Source organism: Salminus brasiliensis, chromosome 23, assembly GCF_030463535.1.
Source record: "Salminus brasiliensis chromosome 23, fSalBra1.hap2, whole genome shotgun sequence".
NCBI lineage: Eukaryota > Metazoa > Chordata > Actinopteri > Characiformes > Bryconidae > Salminus > Salminus brasiliensis.
In genome coordinates, this window is record NC_132900.1 from 27,688,728 (window position 1) to 27,706,552 (window position 17,825).

The window sequence follows — 17,825 nt, forward strand, 5'->3', positions numbered from 1 at the left end:
TTACCTTCCGTAAATCAAGCTGTAAAAATAAATGAAAAATTAGGTAAATTAAATTCACACCAAACCCCACCCGATTAATGTGTTCATCTCCAACACTAAATTATGCAAGGATGTTAGGTCAAATGTTGCTCCTCACACCTGAGCGAGGTCATCAGCAAAGCCTGCGCTACACCTGTCAGACCACCTGGATCAGAGTTGTGGTCAGAGTTGGAAAAGCATGAAGCTATGGACAGGCCAGTCCAACCAGTGACAGAACAGAAGTGATGGTGCTTCCCACCATTGCGCTCCAGCTCAGCATCCACATGCACGCACCTGCCACAGGTTTGAAGCGCACGCTTCATTAAGAGCTAGGAGGGGAACCTGGGAGCGACCAAACACCAAATGTGTTGGGGTTGCCTGAAGCTTTTCCTCTGAGCCGAACAGGATTTGAGCCACTTGACAGTGGAATGTGGTTGTAGATCAGGTGCTTATCTGAAACGTGGTCACGTGACCTTGAGATGCTAATAGAACTATAGAGGCCTAGCATCAACGCTGAGGTACGACAGGACGCTATTATGGTTTCCCTACTGCATGAAAGGCCTAGACCTTCATGTTTGTTGGTTGACGCTCCTATTTGTGTGTGATGTGGCCCTCTCGCCCCGTGTTATGTGTGTTATGGTGACTGTGTTCGTCTCCACCCGTGGTTATGACCGGATTTTCACTTTGCGAGGAGTGGCTATGGCTGCAGATGGGACGGTCCTGGTGAGGAAGAACCGCTGTGGGCTGTGGCTGGTCTGCAGTGGTTGAGTTCTGCAAAAGACTTTGTCCGGTGGCCACAGTGCTGGAATTTTCCTGATGGGCTGAAAGGGTAGAGTTGAAGCCCACCTAAAACAAAGACATGATTAAATAGGGTCTCGCAAAACCACAGCAACCACCTGGGATAACATAGCAACACTTTAGCAAGCACTTAGCAACACACCAACAGCAAACACCTGGGATACTGTATAAAACCACCTTTTAAACACCATAGTAACCGTTATAGCAACCACATGGAACACCCTAGCAACCACCTAAAATATCATAGCAACCGCTAGTTTTACCCTAGTGACCACGTAGCAGACAAAGCATCTAGTTATTGATGCTATCCATCATAGAAAACCACAGCTACCCACCTGAGCTATCATAGCAACTACCTTGCAACACTTTAGCAAGCACTTAGCAACACACCAACAGCAAACACCTGGGATACTATATAAAACCACCTTTTAAACACCATAGTAACCGCTATAGCAACCACATGGAACACCCTAGCAAACACCTAAAATATCATAGCAACCGCTAGTTTTACCCTAGTGACCACGCAGCAGACAAAGCATCTAGTTATTGATGCCATCCTTCAGAGAAAACCACAGCAACCACCTGGACTACCGTAGCAACTCCCTTGCAACACTTTAGCAACACACCAACAGCAAACACCTGGAATACTGTATAAAACCACCTTTAAACACCATAGTAACCGTTATAGCAACCACATGGAACACCTTAGCAACCGCTAGTTTTAACCTAGTGACCACATAGCAGACAAAGCATCAATTATTGGTGCCATCCTTCAGAGAAAACCACAGTAACCACCTAGTCTACCGTAGCAACTCCCTTGCAACACTTTAACAAGCACTTAGCAACACACCAACAGCAAACACCTGTATAAAACCATATTTCATACACTTGTATAAAACCACATTTTAAACACCATAGTAACCGCTATAGCAACCACATCGAACACCCTAGCATACCATACCTAAAATACCATAGCAACCGCTAGTTTTACCCTAGTGACCACGTAGCAGACGTAGCATCTAGTTATTGAGGCCTTTGACACTGGGAAGGTGAGGACAAGCACATGCCTCCTCCGGTACATGTGAAGTCAGCCTCTGCCTCTGCCTGTCTAACTGCCACTAGTGCAGCATCAGCAGCTCTCAGAGGAAAGCGCCGGACCCCAGCTCTGATACATCAGCCAACTGACATCTCTGCTGGCATAATGGGAGTGATGAGGGGACAGAGCGCCATCTACCAGCCCAGAGAGAGTACAGTGCCCTCTTGGGCTCCGGCTGCTGATGGCAAAGCAGTGTGTATACGGTATACGCTGAGAGACAAGCAGAGACAATGTAGAGATATATGCTCACAGTGCAGTTGCAGATGTCTCGGTGGTACGTGGCTCTGATGGCGGCCTCCACGTAGGGCAGGTGAAGGTAACTGTACGGCAGGATGATGTGAAAGGTTAGCCTGCCACAGCTAGTCAGACAGAGAGACAGAGGGAGGGACAGAGACAAGGGAGAGGCATAAGTGTACATGAATAGGCCTCAATTTCTCAGTTGTCTTTCCGTGCTTCATATTTTGACCTTGTATGACATGGTTAGTGGACTCCAGATCTACTGGACCAGACAAATCAGTGATGCAAACATCTGCTCCACTGAGAGAACCAGAACTAGGACAGTCTCTGCATCAGCAGGCTTCCGTTTCTTCCCTCGCTTGCAGTGAACAGCGTACCGATCGTAAACTAAGAAGTCGTCCTTGTCTCCACGCAGGGTCGCCCACACGTCCGACTGCAGTGGACTCTGCTGGAAGACCGGGATACCCTCAGCGGTCCTTTTCTTCAGCTCCCAGTACATGGCTCTGGAATGGGCCTTCTGCTCGTTCACCACCAAAAAGCCCACCTGCGTCAGATTGCTCCGAGACAGCTTATCACGCAGACCACCCAACCTGCACAAAGCACAAGCTCTGACCTTCAGACATCTGACCTGGTCTTACTCACCAATACAGAATAATACAGAGATCCCAAAATTTCCCCCCTTTTCCCATTTTTATCACCCCCCTCCCCCTCTTATTACCTGGCGGCCTGCGTGAGGCAGAATTGTCAGCTGGCCTTCAGCAGAGCCACCACGGCCACTTTTCCCAGCAGCTCCGTCATGGGGGCCTGGCCATCGATCTGCCAGTGTGGAGCGGGCTTACAGATCCGTGATCCGTTATTGTCCCCCTCTACGAATAGCGGGGACGCCCAGAGCAGAGCGGGCAAAGCGGACAAACACAGAACCAACAGACCCTGCATCGTCCCGGCCTGATTCTACAGCTGAATGCAACAGACATACAAAGGTTAGTTTCCAGGTCCTTCTGATGACTGGAGCACAATTAAAGGGCCACATTGTAACCAATGAAAAATGTAACCCTCACTGGATTGTGGTCCAAGCTTGCCTACGCTCCTCCTACCGCCGTGCCGGAGTCGTCTCTGCACTAGATTTCCCTGATTGAAGACTAGAAAGACCTTCTGATGATGTATCCTGAAGGTGGGCGGAGCCTTGTAGTTTGGAAATACTACAAGATATTTGGGGAAGGCTAATTATATAGTGTGGTCTGCTAGGAAACGTCTGTAGCGTCTGTATTTGTTAGCTGCTGCATCGGTATTTACATCAGCTAGAGCCAGGATTTTTGAGTATTCTCAGTGGTTGCATGCATTTGTGTGATTGTAATGCATTCTGGGTATTGTAGTGAGAGAGTTTGGGAACAGTGGGGGAAGCCACCAGGAATGAACATCAGGAATGTAGAGCTAGGGCCCGATTTTAGCGGTCTTTTGGAGAGTCGTCAACCGTGGACCATACAGCTTGATTTAGGGTGTGTCGGTGTATCTTTGAAACACTCAAAAGTCATGGACTAAGTCTCTCTATTAATCATGGGTGTGTTTTGGAGCGTAACGTACAGTAATAAACCAATTAGTGTGTACGAGCGTCGGGCTGCACGCTTGACAATTCACTGCCAAGACAACAACGCACGTCTGACTGTTGACGTCTGCCTGGGTTGTTTTCGGTCAGTGGAGCTCCTCCTGTGTTTTCGGTAGCTGAGATACATAGCAACACGCCAGAAACTGACCTGAACACCCCTCATTTCGAGACCACCGCGCCCATCAGCGTAGATATAGTCGTAAGCTCTGTTGCTATTTAAGCGACGCAGGCGGAAGGTGTGAAAATAGACTGCTGCCTTGCACAGGGTGTAAGATAGGCCCCTAATCTTTGGAGGCTTTTGTAGAACTCTAATGCTAATGCCAATGCTAGTTTTTAACCTGAAAGCCCATTAAAGCCCAACGCTAAAGCAAGATTATGGTCAAATATAAAATATATATGGATTTCCCTTTAAGACAAAGTCATGATAGCATCTGCCTTTAGTTCTGCACTGGAGTTACAAGGCTAATGTGGCTAACAGGTTAGCTTATAACCACCACAAACTGCATTAAAACCTGCTAATTTCATTCCAGACATGTTATCTGTAAGCCTGGCCAAAACTTATCATACTGAACAGCTAAAAACATTGTAAGATGAGCCTGTACTCTTAGAGATAGCGGAAGGTCCTGCAGTATCTAGAAACTAAATAGGCTAAGCAAGTCTAACCCAGATAGCGAGCGTTTATCAGTACGCTGGCTCGGTAAGGTCGGCACCCCACTGACTGTTTGCCTTGGACCACCCTTGGACCACCCAGATAATGGTCACGCATACAATATCTAGTTTTAATTTTCTCTGACAGATTTGTAATGAGACTTTTATTTTAGAAAATAAACGAAGACAAATATTATAAACAACTGAGAGATGATAATAATAATGATAATAATAATACTGACAAGGTCTGTTAATAAAGGATGTTGCTGCTGAAACTTTACTTATTACTAGTTTTTTACTAAATTATGAAGGATTACAAAATAAAAGTTGGACTTTTGGTGGAAAACAAGCAATGAAAAATGCCTTAACCACCGACGAGGACGCCCCGAAAAAGAACGTGAACAGTTAGCGTTGCCGTTAGTGGGCCAACAGTGGTCCGCTAGCCTCTTGCTATCAGGCCTGAGGTAGTTGTAGGCTTCTACTACGTGTTACTAGCTTCATTAGCTTCGTAGCTCCAGTTCAAAACCAATAAATAAATAATAAAAAAGATAATAAAGTAATAATAATAGTAGTAATATAATATAATATAATAATAAAATAATAAAAAAATAATAAATAATAAAGCTAACACGAAATGGAAGCTAGCCAACAGTTAACAGTTAGGTAACGGTTAGTAAATCATCACACACTCCCCTCAAACCGGACAAATGTAGGCCACAGCTAAAAGCCTGAATGCTAACTGGTGGAGTTTGGAGTTAATGCTAGGACTACGTGTTAGCTTCATTAGCCTCGTAGCTCCAGTTCACAACCAAAGAAGCAGTCAAGGTTTCTGAAAGTGTCTAAAATATACATTCATGGAGCTGTGAGGCTAATGTAGCTAACACAAGACAAAACACCAGACAGAACTAGTTAGCATGACAGTAGGACTAGCCATCTTGAGGCCTAACTGTTGTTATAGAGAACAGTGTGTCAGAAACCACAGAAATAAGACCATTAGAGGTTGAAGGCAAGTGCGTGACAATTTACCATGAGCTGTTTTCAAACGATTGGCTATTTATAAGCGTCTATGTCTTGTTAGCTACATTAGCCTTGTAGCACAGGGCAAAACAGAAGAACGTGTTTGGTGTCTGAAATGGAAGCTAGCCAACAGTTAACAGTTAGGTAACGGTAAGTAAATCATCACACACTCCCCTCAAACCGGCACTGTTTATAAAAACAGACGAAAGTAGACCACAGCTAAAAGCAGGAGTCGTCATTTTGAAGCCAGAATGCTAACTGGTGGAGTTTGGAGTTAATGCTAGGACTACGTGTTAGCTTCATTAGCCTCGTAGCTCCAGCCAGGTTTAAAAGACACCCTGAAAGTGTCTAAAAACTGAGAGTTTAAAGTTTAATGCTATTACTAGTTGTAAGTTAGCTGGTGCTACATTAGCCACATTAGTGCTAACTAAAAAAAGCAAACATGTCTTGGCTGATTAGCTACATTCTGAGGTGAAGGGGCTGAACTCCATTGCCCTAAACACGTTTAACACCTCATCAACACCTAGCACTGCAGTTGTCCTCATGTGGAGCAGCCAGACGTCCCCAGAAGATCAAAATGTGGATGTTTGCATCATCTCGAGCACATTTAGTCCCCATAAAGAGCTAAAAACACACACGCAAAACATTCCAAATCTCAATAATGAACCATTTTAGAAAAGTAACAGTGATCCGTTACTTGTTGAAATCTACCTACCTCTGTTATCTCGCTCGGCCTGTCCTCCAACCCCAAAAAACAAGTGGCGTCTGTTTACTCAGCACTTTTTAAAGGCTCGTCCAGCCCAGGCTGCCCTCCCCTGCACAAACACACACAACCAATGCAGGCACAGTTCAGGGCCTTGGGCTTCTACTACATCCAAAGCAATTGATTTTCTCATCCAAAGCAAACCTCCAAATCCATTCGCAGTAATCCATTACCCTCCACGCTGTTGATCCGGCTGGAAGGCCGTAATGACATCATTTGCAAGTGGGTCAAGCTTGGAGGGTGAAATAGGTACAAAAGCACAGGCCATTCCCGGTTTGAGTACCGGGCCGGTGAGCTTAGGTACGGTAGGTAAGACAAAAAAGGACACCGATGGAAAAATCACACCATTGAGTCACAAATTCCACCATATTATTGGATTTGGAATTGGAGACAGATGAGCGACAAGATAAGAAGTATCAGAAATGTCCATGAAAGTGCTTGTGGACGATGTTCTGCACTGTAAAGCGGCCGTATGGGCGCTAATGCGAGAAGCAGATGACAGTGAAAATGTGGCTTGGACGTTTGCTCAGCCTTATTTGAGCTCCCCACTCGCTGGCGCGGACTGTTGACCATTTGGCGCTGTTTGTTTGAGCTAAACATTTGGCAATCCTGACACATGGAAGGCCATGAAAACAGCCTGGAGTTCGGCGGGACGGCTTCTAGGGGAATGACTGAGAGAGCGGGGTTTTCATTATTGACCAATCAGAAGCTTCTCCCACATACCAGTGGAGATGTCCAGTCCAGGGCCAGACGCCACTGAGAGCTGATGATTTCCCTCGAATCAGAAATGCCGCATCAACGTTTTCCACTGCGGGCCATCTGTGGGGCCAAGAGGCCCTTAAATGGAGCTCTACAGCTACTTTAATGGTTCAGATTTAGGTTTTGGGTTTGGGTTTAAACCTGAGCTCTACAGAAACTTTCCAAGGGATTTCACATGGATTGACATTCTCATTGTTAGCGCCATTAGCTACGACTGGCCGTACCAGCATGGACGCTAATTGGTCCTCATGGCCCTGATGAGAGACTGCACATGGAAATGGCACATCTAGAACCAACCCCGGGCCTTTTGTTAGCTCCCTCTGTTACCAGAATCAATGACCCATTTGGTCAAGAAACGAGTGAGCAGCCAATTTCACTACATGTCCAAAAGTTTGTAGACAGAGCTTTTAAAATCAACGCTAATAAGAGGGGGTTTATTGTCCTATTGCTGCAGTTATAGCTTCTACTCCTCTGCAAAGGCCTTTCATTAGATTTTGTTAGAACATTGCTGTGAGAATTTGATAGCATTTAGCCAGGTACTGATAATGGATTATTAGTCATAGACTCAAAAATGCCACACAAGCAGTATTGGCTGGAGCTCCGGCACTCTAGAGAAGTCAGAGGACTCAGTGCTGCGGGCTTTATACCCCTCTATCTATCGGATGGCTTTGGGAACGGTGAGTTTAGACCCATGCATGGCTGCTCCAGAGCGCCCTGTTACATGGCGATTGCATGCTCACGCATTAAAAGGAGTGTCTTCAATACCTTTAATATGGACTACATGTTCAGTCATGTCAACACAACTGTAAGTGCGTCATTCAGTGTGATAACCCTTTGCTGGGGAGGGTTCAATACCTCCTGTACATCAATAAGCACTGAGGCCCCGTCCTCACGTATAAGGGGAGACGTAGAGACATGGATATTAAAGGCCAAATTATAAAACAAGACAAACATATTCACCATTCGTGTCGCCTTTAACATGTCTGGACGGAGCCTAATCCTTAGAAAATCACTGATCCTGGTTTGACAAGATAGGAAAAAGGTGGGCAAACCAGCCCAAATTCATACTGATGAGTTTGGTTATTTACAGTGTTGTTACGTCAGTGGGGGAATGGATTAATGCATCACTAAAGGTTAGCAATCTACATTTTTCCACCAATTTTAGCCAATTCTGAGTCAATTATCCTGTTTACAGCTTTACTTTCTAATTTCGTGCTGATGTGCTGGTTTAGCTTCTGCTTTACTATTACTCACACCTCTCCCCGAGGCTTTAGCGTGTTATTTGGGACCAAAAAGATCCTGAAAGTGAAGAAAAGAGACTTAGAGTCTTTAGTACTGGACTCCTAAACCTCCTATAGAGCCTAAGTGACGGCCACGGACAGAAAGCTCCATATTTGGGGAACTTTAAAGGGTTAAACGAACCTTCAGATAATCCACATTAACTCTTTTGTGGACACAGTCATTCAATGTTTCCTCTAAACCGAAGATTATTAAAACGGACGCAGCGACAGCCTTTAATCATCTGTTCCAGAGCATCCTGGAACATTGCTCTGAGGATGTGATTGCATTTAACCACGTGACATCAGGTACAGATATCTGACAGCTACTTCTGGTCACTGAATTACAACCGATCCTGGGGCAGGGCAGTTACTGAAATGAAAACCAGGCAAACAAACACAAAATCAAATGTGACTCCATTTTCTTCTCGCTTTATTTTTTTGTCAGGAGTAGCCTGTCCATCGTTTGTTTGGTCGGCGTTCTTGCACAAGTCAACAGCAAGAAGCAGTAAGAAGGAGCGTTAAGCAAGCGGCCTGATCTCTTACTACTTCCTTCAGAGTGGGGGAACCTACCGACAGACCCCTTATTATAGTGGTGGCGAAGGAAACCAGGGGTCGCCACGAATCTACAAAACAAATCCAGCCATTTTACTGCCTCTGTCAACCCACCAGTGACCCTACAGCCAGAGTTTTATATGGAATGTCGATGGTAAGAGATGGGAAATCTGCAAAAAGCAGGGGTTCTTTGGGGGCTATTTTGCCCCAGAACTCCCTGCATGTACCCCATCCACCATGAACAGAGATTTGAGCCCAATCATCTTTAATACCAGCATTAAAAACAATGTCTGAGGTATCAGGCAGTGTATTCATAACCATGCCATCTCATGTCATAACTTTCTTATGTAGCTTGTAAAGGGCTGGTTCTATTCAACACCACTGTAAACGATTCAGATCCGGCAGGTTTAAACACCCCCTTTAAAGATAAATGAAGCCAGAGGCTGAAGGGTGATACTTGAAACTGGTTAAAGTGATGATTTATTTATTCAGAAATCAAGTTTACTCGATCACTCAAGACAAGTCTAAAGCCTCGCTCTTCAGGTTTTGCGCAGCAGCTTCAGGGCTAATATAGCCGACAATCAATGGAAGCCACCAATGAACATTTAGCCACTGTATAATAAACTGTTATCTAGTTACCAGACAACAGTGTAAACTGGATTCCTGGCTGAATCATCATTTTAACCTAACAGCAGGTCGACATACTTGATTAACCATAGTTCTTACTTAGGTTAGAACTTGACGACGATCTAAACCTCTTATTATACGGATAAACAGTCTCTGAAATCCTCTACAACCCAATTAAAGGAATATCTTAGCAAAGGTTCAAATGAACATGATTTATCCCCGGCCCCCAGATGCAGTCAATCAGCCAAGACAGGACTGAGGTCTGTGCTTCTTTACTTGAGAATGGGAGATGGTAGGCTAACATAGCTAGCTTCCCCCCTAGCGTAACCCCATCCCTGAGAGAGTGAGGCCAATTGTGCTTTCTTGGACTCTGGCTGCTGATGGCAAGCAGCATGGCCCGGGACTCCGAGCCTCCTATTTGGTTTTATTTTAACAATCATCTCACCGTAAACATCCGGGCGTGTTTCTGCATTTATTTATGGAAATGAAATCTGTGACCGTTCCAGTCCAGTCTTTGTTAGCATTATTAGCTTAGCATCTTCCACTAACTAAGACATCAGACCTCTGTCCTGGCTGATAGACTACATATTTTACCAAACCTTTAAGAACACTGAGCAGTTTAGGTTGTTAATGATATGTGCATTAACCACAATATAACCCTCTGACTGAAGTCACACTCCCGAACACTGTTAGACATGATGAAACCTAAATAGGCACAGTTAGGGACGACCCGATCCATTGTTCCCGCCCTTGATTGGTTACCGATTGTGACATTCTGGACTGACATAGTTAGTTTGGTAGCCTTATATCTTCTAATCCAGTCTGACTGACCTCCCTCAGCATTCAGCTGTCAGTGAAATCACTACATTGAGTGTGTGATATTCAGTGCTGGTTTAAAGCTGAACAAAGGTCAAATTAATGCTAAATGCTACAATTAAGCATTACCAGATTACCAGCATTACCCCAAAAACAAAGACATGGTGGGACTGCATTTCCCCGTGTGGTTTAGACAGCATGGGCCAAAATGTCTGGAGAAAAAAAAAAAAGCAACTCAAATGCAGTGAAAGCTTTTCACACGCTCCTCACTGCTGCAGGCTGGGAATAATGTCTGTTAAGGGCGCCTACAGGATGCCAGAGGGCACTGCTGTACAACACAGCAGTAAAAACGGAACTGATCGGATAGAGACTACCTCGGGTTCGAGATAGCTGATACCCAATCAGGTTAAATAGGCTTGGATCACCACAGTAGAACGGGAAGAATCTGGACATCCCTTGATATACATTGTAGAGGGCTGCTGTTGCTTGGACTTGTAATGTAGTAATTTCTGTTATCCTTCTTCATCAAAAATAGAAACACACACACACACACACACACACACACACACACACACACCAAGTCTTAGGTCATAATTCCAATCAGTCCGTCATCGCCCGTGCCGTTGCCTTCAGGGCTATTGCACGCCGTTATGATGCCCAGGCCTAAATCCGCCAAGTCCTCCTGCATGCTGGTCGTCATCATCATTTTAGGCTCCAGGCGGTTACACAGCGTCCTGTAGGAGGGCAGGGGGTAGCCCAGTTCTCGCAGGAACTCGTACCCTTTGACTCCGACGGCGCAGCGGATCTTGCGGGCGGTCAGCACAGTGTTGTGAGACCACACGGCCCGCCGGGAGCGCTTGGCCAGGGTTAGGGCCCGGATCTGGTCCTCGTACAGAAACATCTGCAGTCCTTTTTCCATCTTGCTCAGCTTGTGCAGACGCTTCTTCATCTCCTCCGCCTGGAGGGCAAAACAGGGTAGAGCAGGGTTAAGCTACTTTTGAAGCGAGGAGGGATGAGTGACTCATTGAAGTTGCCAATTAACCGTATACCATATCGGGAACCACATTTTAAATTACTTAAAAGGATAATTTCATACCCTGTTCCTCTCGTAATACCTTTTTGTTACTGTACCTTTAAGGCTGATCTATGTAAATGATCACTGTTCTGACTGGATGCTAGGTATTGTTCCTTTTATAGCCCCGCCCATTTACACTGACATTTCTGCGCACTGAATGAGGCACAACACAGGGCAGCCAATGAGATATGTATCCCAAATATCAGTCTTAGTCCTAAGGTTCTTGTCATGTCTTAAGGGTACAGTAACAAAGAAATCTTGTTTAATTGAAAAAATAGGTTGGAAAAATGAAAAGGGTTAAAAAGTAAGCTAGGAAATGGTCATGAAAATTAATTATGACTGTATTTGGTGCAAAAACATCATTAAGTGAAAATAATTTAAGACATACAATAAATGCAGGATACAGGCTCAATTCATTTAAATTAGGCTGTTTTTGCAGCTTAATTCTCATATATAAACCATATGAAAGTGGATAGTATATTTTTTACCTTCTTTTATTAAAGGATGTTGTTTTTGCATGATATGGGCCCTTTAAACCTCAACACTATTTAGTAATATTACCCTCTATTTCTTGTTAGCTACATTAGCCTAGTAGCTCTAGTGCTAAACAAGCCAAATCTTGACCAAAGCATTTGCCTAATGAAATTCCTAATGTCAAGCCAAGCTTAGCACCCAGAAAAGGAGAGGGGTGTTTAAGTGGAATGCTCAAAAAGTGCGTAACGGAGATGAGATTCTGGTTATATGCTTCCTTCCAAGCCATACAGAAACTGTGCCAGCACAGAGACACAAAAGTAATAAGCAAAGGGACGGCACTCAGCTAAACCGCTTCTATTTTTACTCTTTATTATGCTCCAACTCCCAGACGCAATTTGGCACCGGGTCTCTGTCTGCATGCGCTGGGCCCTGTCCTGTTTGTTCTAATGGAGGATGAAGTACTGGCCTCTCTCTGGAGCCGGGCCGTGTGCTGCTGCTGCTGCTCCAGCTGGCTTTTGTAGTGCTGGCAGAGGGAGCAGGGCCGCTCCTCCTCCGCTCTCTGCCGTTCTTCCTCCTCTGGGTCCACTCGCGGCTGCCGGCGGGCATAGCCGTGATCCCCGACATTCAAATCCTTCTCCGCTAAAATAACAAGACAGATATTAGATGTTATTTCAGCCCTCTATTTCCAGATTCTGCAGTCCTCCTCTTAGAGTACCTTTGCTCTGCATATGTTAAAAATGACATATTGCTGTACTTGTACCCACTTTAAACTGAGAACAGGCTTGTTAATGGATGAACTGAAACAGGTGTGCTAAAGTATGGAAACACCAACATCTGCAGGGCTCGTACACTGCCTTGAGGTCCTTCCCGGAGGTAACAACAAGGATTTCCCAAAGCTGAGGACTGTGCAAAAGGATTGTTCCTCAGAATGTTCTATTGGGCTTAAGTTATCTAGCTAAATTCAGTATCATATCTTCCATTTTTGGGCTCCAGGGGGTTATTTCAGACAGTAGGACTTCTATATTTAGCCAGATAACTTAAGCTCCAATTCAAGCCTGTCCAATAGGAGAAGAGCTGATGAATGTTGCGATTGGACAGTCTCTAACTTTGGGCTTATTTTATCTGGCTACACTGAGATGGTCAAGGGGGGTTATTTCACAAAGCAGGATTTCTTATTTTATCCAGATATCTTAAGCCCAAAGTCAAGCCTGTCCAACAGGAGAAGAGCTGATGGATGTTGCAATTGGACAGTCTTGAACTTTGGGCTCAGGTTAGCAGGCTAAACTGAGAACTGGGAAATCCAGGGTGTTATTTCTCAGTTTAACAAGATAGCTTAAACCCAAAGTCAAGCCTGTCCAATAGGAGAAGAGCTGATGGATGTTCCAATTGAACAGTATAAGACTCTGGGCCAAAATGATCTGTCTGACTAAACTTAATAAAGCAGGATCTCTCAGTTTAGCCAGATAACTATAACCCAAAGTTAGTCTGTGGAATAAGAGAAGAGCTATGGGACCATTCCCTCTGAATTGTGGGCAAAACTATTTGGCAAAGCTAGATAGTTTAAACCCAAAGGCAAGCCTGTCCAATTAATTAAGAGCTGATGGTGCTAAGGTTATTTGTCTGGGTAAACTGAGAAATCTCTGGGGTTATAAATTGTATTTTTTCACAAAGCAGGATCTCAGGTTAGCTAGACAGCTTAAGCCCAAAGTCAAGACCATCTAAAAAGAGAAGAGCCAAGACAAGACAGGGCAAGCATATTCACCATAAGCGTTGGACACAGAATTTGGCCTCCGTCTTAACCCATCTGTGAAGTGAACACACAGAGTGACGGCGAGCAGCCATTGCTGCAGCGCCTGGGGAGCAGAGAGGGTGAAGGGCCTTGCTCAAGGGCCCAAAAGTGGCAGCTTTCCAAGTCCCGGGTATCGAACCCACAACCCAGTGCTCAAACCTCTCAGCTGCCGTCAAACTTTTTTCTTAATTATTATTTGCTTGTTGAATTTTTCCTGTTATCCTCCCAACCTGGTACAGCTCGGCCCGGGATTTGAACCCCTGGCAGCCACAGTGGTAGTGCTTTGGACCACTGCGCCACTCGGACGGATGTTTCGATTGGACAGTCTTGAGATTAGGGCATTTCTGGCTAAACTGAGAAATCCAGGGGTTATGTCTTAGTTTAACAGGATAACTTAAGCCCAACTTCAAACATTTTACATTACATTTACAGCATTTAGCAGACGCTCTTATCCAGAGCGACTTACAAGGTTACTCGTATTACAGAGGTGGGCCAATGTAGTATTAGGAGTCTTGCCCAGGGACTCTTATTGGTGTAGCACAGCATAGTCACCCAAATCGGGAAATCGGGAATCGAACCCCAGTCTCCCACATGGTGTTGCTGTAACGCAATGGCAGGTGGTGGTGGTGTTATCTGTTGCGCCACACCAACCACAACCAGATCCTGAAAACCTGTCCAATAAGAGGACACCTATGGGACGCTCCTATTGGACAGCCTTGCATTTTGGGCTCAAGTCATTTGGGAAGATCCTGAAATCCTGCAGAAGCAACACAGCTCCAAACGGGCAGCACATTTCCCCTGTAAGGATGCTGATCTGAGTACCTGGTTCATGCTTGAGTGGGAGGACAACATGAGGGGTGATGGGTGAGGGTGGGTCTGGTACATTGAACAGTGTGGGGATTGCATTGGGCTTCAGTTTCCTCCCCCCTGCTGGCGAGCGGGCGATTTCCTCAAACTGGCTCTCCTCGAAGTGATCCTGCAAGCCAAGACGTACTTTCAGCACATTTCTAATCCAGCATGGAGCCTCCACAATTTTCCAGACTCACCTGAACAGCTCTGACCAGCCCAGCCGGCTGGAGCTGCTGCTGCTACGAGTGCGGGGAGTTGACCGCTAGCTAGCTGCACTTGCCTGGCAGAGCCTGGAGCAGGGGGTGGGCACGAAGTCCCGGCGACAGTTCACAAGCCACCTCCTCATCCGCACCGGGTCTTTCGGGAAGCGAAAGAGCTGCTTCCCGATGGTCGTGGAGTTGGAGCAGTTTGGAGCAGAGCACCCACCCATGGCCTTAAAAACACACTAGTTTTGAGCTCGCGACCGAAGTGACGGGAGCCTGGCCGCTGGCTGCAGCCTCCGGCGCTACCGCGAACACGCAGCTAGCCTACGAGCAGCTCCTCGCTTCAATAGAAACAAACACAACCGCAACCAAAAAGGTGGCCAGTCTCCAACAACGACCCCGGCGAGGTAGATAATCGACCAGCACCTCGAAATACGTAGAAATTTAGCCTAGAAAGAAGTGCAACCCGGAGTTGTTAGAGCCACAATGGCGCTTGTGTGTTTCCTCAGGACGGCCTCGGTGACGCGGCGGCGCTGCGGGTCGGTTGTGGCGCTGCCTGCGTGAATTTATATACATATATAAAAAAAATACGATAACAGTTAAATACACAAATAATAATAAATACTAAAATGCCATCTTATCAATCTGCACCTCCTTTTATTTCCATGTCCTTTATTTTTATTTTTGCCAAACTGGAGATCCAGCATTAGCTAGCGATCTGCTCAGGCGTTCACACGGAAGTCCACAGGCTCACATGGAGTAGTTCTGTAGTTGAGGCAGTTCTGTGGATTTTAGGGGAAAACGGAGGGTTTTAGACTTAATCTGAAGCACAGAAAGTGTTGAGAAGGAAAGACACTATCACCGGCTCACTGTAATAGTTTAGTAAAGCTGGAGAACAGCAGAGATCTGCCCGCTAGCTCTTTAGCTGCGTGTGGCTAACGCTCGTTAGCATCCCCTGCATGTTGCCCCGGGGGAAACACGGCGACTCCGGACGGTTCGGCGCTCAGAAATCAGAGCTTTTTGTTGTACCAGCGGGGAAAGACGAGAAATGGCGACCTCGTCCATGGTTGTACCGGTTATAGACGTGCAAAATGACAACTTTAAGGAGCTGTGGCCGTCCATGGTGCTCGGCTTTAAAACGTCTTCTTTCATTGCTGTGGACACGGTGAGGACCCACTTCTCAAATGACCTCAGGATACACCTCAGCTAAACCTCACCCTGGTCAATATAGATGCACTATAGGGACAAAAGTATTGAGAATTGTGGGCAAAACTATTTGGCAAAGCTAGATAGTTTAAACCCAAAGGCAAGCCTGTCCAATTAATTAAGAGCTGATGGTGCTAAGGTTATTTGTCTGGGTAAACTGAGAAATCTCTGGGGTTATAAATTTTATTTTTTCACAAAGCAGGATCTCAGGTTAGCTAGACAGCTTAAGCCCAAAGTCAAGACCATCTAAAAAGAGAAGAGCCAAGACAAGACAGGGCAAGCATATTCACCATAAGCGTTGGACAGAGAATTTGGCCTCCGTCTTAACCCATCTGTGAAGTGAACACACAGAGTGACGGCGAGCAGCCATTGCTGCAGCGCCTGGGGAGCAGAGAGGGTGAAGGGCCTTGCTCAAGGGCCCAAAAGTGGCAGCTTTCCAAGTCCCGGGTATCGAACCCACAACCCAGTGCTCAAACCTCTCAGCTGCCGTCAAACTTTTTTCTTAATTAATATTTGCTTGTTGAATTTTTCCTGTTATCCTCCCAACCTGGTACAGCTCGGCCCGGGATTTGAACCCCTGGCAGCCACAGTGGTAGTGCTTTGGACCACTGAGCCACTCGGACGGATGTTTCGATTGGACAATCTTGAGATTAGGGCATTTCTGGCTAAACTGAGAAATCCAGGGGTTATGTCTTAGTTTAACAGGATAACTTAAGCCCAACTTCAAACATTTTACATTACATTTACAGCATTTAGCAGACGCTCTTATCCAGAGCGACTTACAAGGTTACTCGTATTACAGAGGTGGGCCAATGTAGTATTAGGAGTCTTGCCCAGGGACTCTTATTGGTGTAGCACAGCATAGTCACCCAAATCGGGAAATCGGGAATCGAACCCCAGTCTCCCACATGGTGTTGCTGTAACGCAATGGCAGGTGGTGGTGGTGTTATCTGTTGCGCCACACCAACCACAACCAGATCCTGAAAACCTGTCCAATAAGAGGACACCTATGGGACGCTCCTATTGGACAGCCTTGCATTTTGGGCTCAAGTCATTTGGGAAGATCCTGAAATCCTGCAGAAGCAACACAGCTCCAAACGGGCAGCACATTTCCCCTGTAAGGATGCTGATCTGAGTACCTGGTTCATGCTTGAGTGGGAGGACAACATGAGGGGTGATGGGTGAGGGTGGGTCTGGTACATTGAACAGTGTGGGGATTGCATTGGGCTTCAGTTTCCTCCCCCCTGCTGGCGAGCGGGCGATTTCCTCAAACTGGCTCTCCTCGAAGTGATCCTGCAAGCCAAGACGTACTTTCAGCACATTTCTAATCCAGCATGGAGCCTCCACAATTTTCCAGACTCACCTGAACAGCTCTGACCAGCCCAGCCGGCTGGAGCTGCTGCTGCTACGAGTGCGGGGAGTTGACCGCTAGCTAGCTGCACTTGCCTGGCAGAGCCTGGAGCAGGGGGTGGGCACGAAGTCCCGGCGACAGTTCACAAGCCACCTCCTCATCCGCACCGGGTCTTTCGGGAAGCGAAAGAGCTGCTTCCCGATGGTCGTGGAGTTGGAGCAGTTTGGAGCAGAGCACCCACCCATGGCCTTAAAAACACACTAGTTTTGAGCTCGCGACCGAAGTGACGGGAGCCTGGCCGCTGGCTGCAGCCTCCGGCGCTACCGCGAACACGCAGCTAGCCTACGAGCAGCTCCTCGCTTCAATAGAAACAAACACAACCGCAACCAAAAAGGTGGCCAGTCTCCAACAACGACCCCGGCGAGGTAGATAATCGACCAGCACCTCGAAATACGTAGAAATTTAGCCTAGAAAGAAGTGCAACCCGGAGTTGTTAGAGCCACAATGGCGCTTGTGTGTTTCCTCAGGACGGCCTCGGTGACGCGGCGGCGCTGCGGGTCGGTTGTGGCGCTGCCTGCGTGAATTTATATACATATATAAAAAAAATACGATAACAGTTAAATACACAAATAATAATAAATACTAAAATGCCATCTTGTTAATT

The 17,825-nt window shown here is 46.2% G+C and overlaps 2 protein-coding genes across 2 annotated transcripts; both read right to left on the minus strand.

Annotated features, from left to right (window-relative positions):
- Positions 1–609: 609 nt before the first annotated feature.
- On the minus strand, positions 610–3,085 carry selenop2 (selenoprotein P2). Its single transcript, XM_072669168.1, has 4 exons — positions 2,868–3,085; positions 2,527–2,739; positions 2,163–2,271; positions 610–864 (listed from the first exon to the last, which is right to left on the minus strand). The coding sequence occupies exons 1-4, from the start codon at positions 3,083–3,085 to the stop codon at positions 610–612; spliced, it is 795 nt and encodes a 264-aa protein (XP_072525269.1).
- A 5,556-nt stretch (positions 3,086–8,641) lies between these two features.
- On the minus strand, positions 8,642–17,808 carry LOC140545658 (uncharacterized). Its single transcript, XM_072668571.1, has 4 exons — positions 14,682–17,808; positions 14,375–14,528; positions 12,230–12,402; positions 8,642–11,172 (listed from the first exon to the last, which is right to left on the minus strand). The coding sequence occupies exons 1-4, from the start codon at positions 14,829–14,831 to the stop codon at positions 10,798–10,800; spliced, it is 852 nt and encodes a 283-aa protein (XP_072524672.1). The 5' UTR covers positions 14,832–17,808; the 3' UTR covers positions 8,642–10,797.
- Positions 17,809–17,825: the final 17 nt, after the last annotated feature.

Bases quoted from the DNA above. Each gene is read 5' to 3' on its own strand.
- LOC140545658 (XM_072668571.1), bottom strand. From the start codon at position 14,831: ATGGGTGGGTGCTCTGCTCCAAACTGCTCCAACTCCACGACCATCGGG. The intron at 12,403-14,374 runs GTACTCAGATCA...TTGTTATTTTAG, and splicing joins CCCACTCAAGCATGAACCAG to CGGAGAAGGATTTGAATGTC. The intron at 11,173-12,229 runs GCCAGTACTTCA...TTTGCCCTCCAG, and splicing joins CGGCCCGGCTCCAGAGAGAG to GCGGAGGAGATGAAGAAGCG.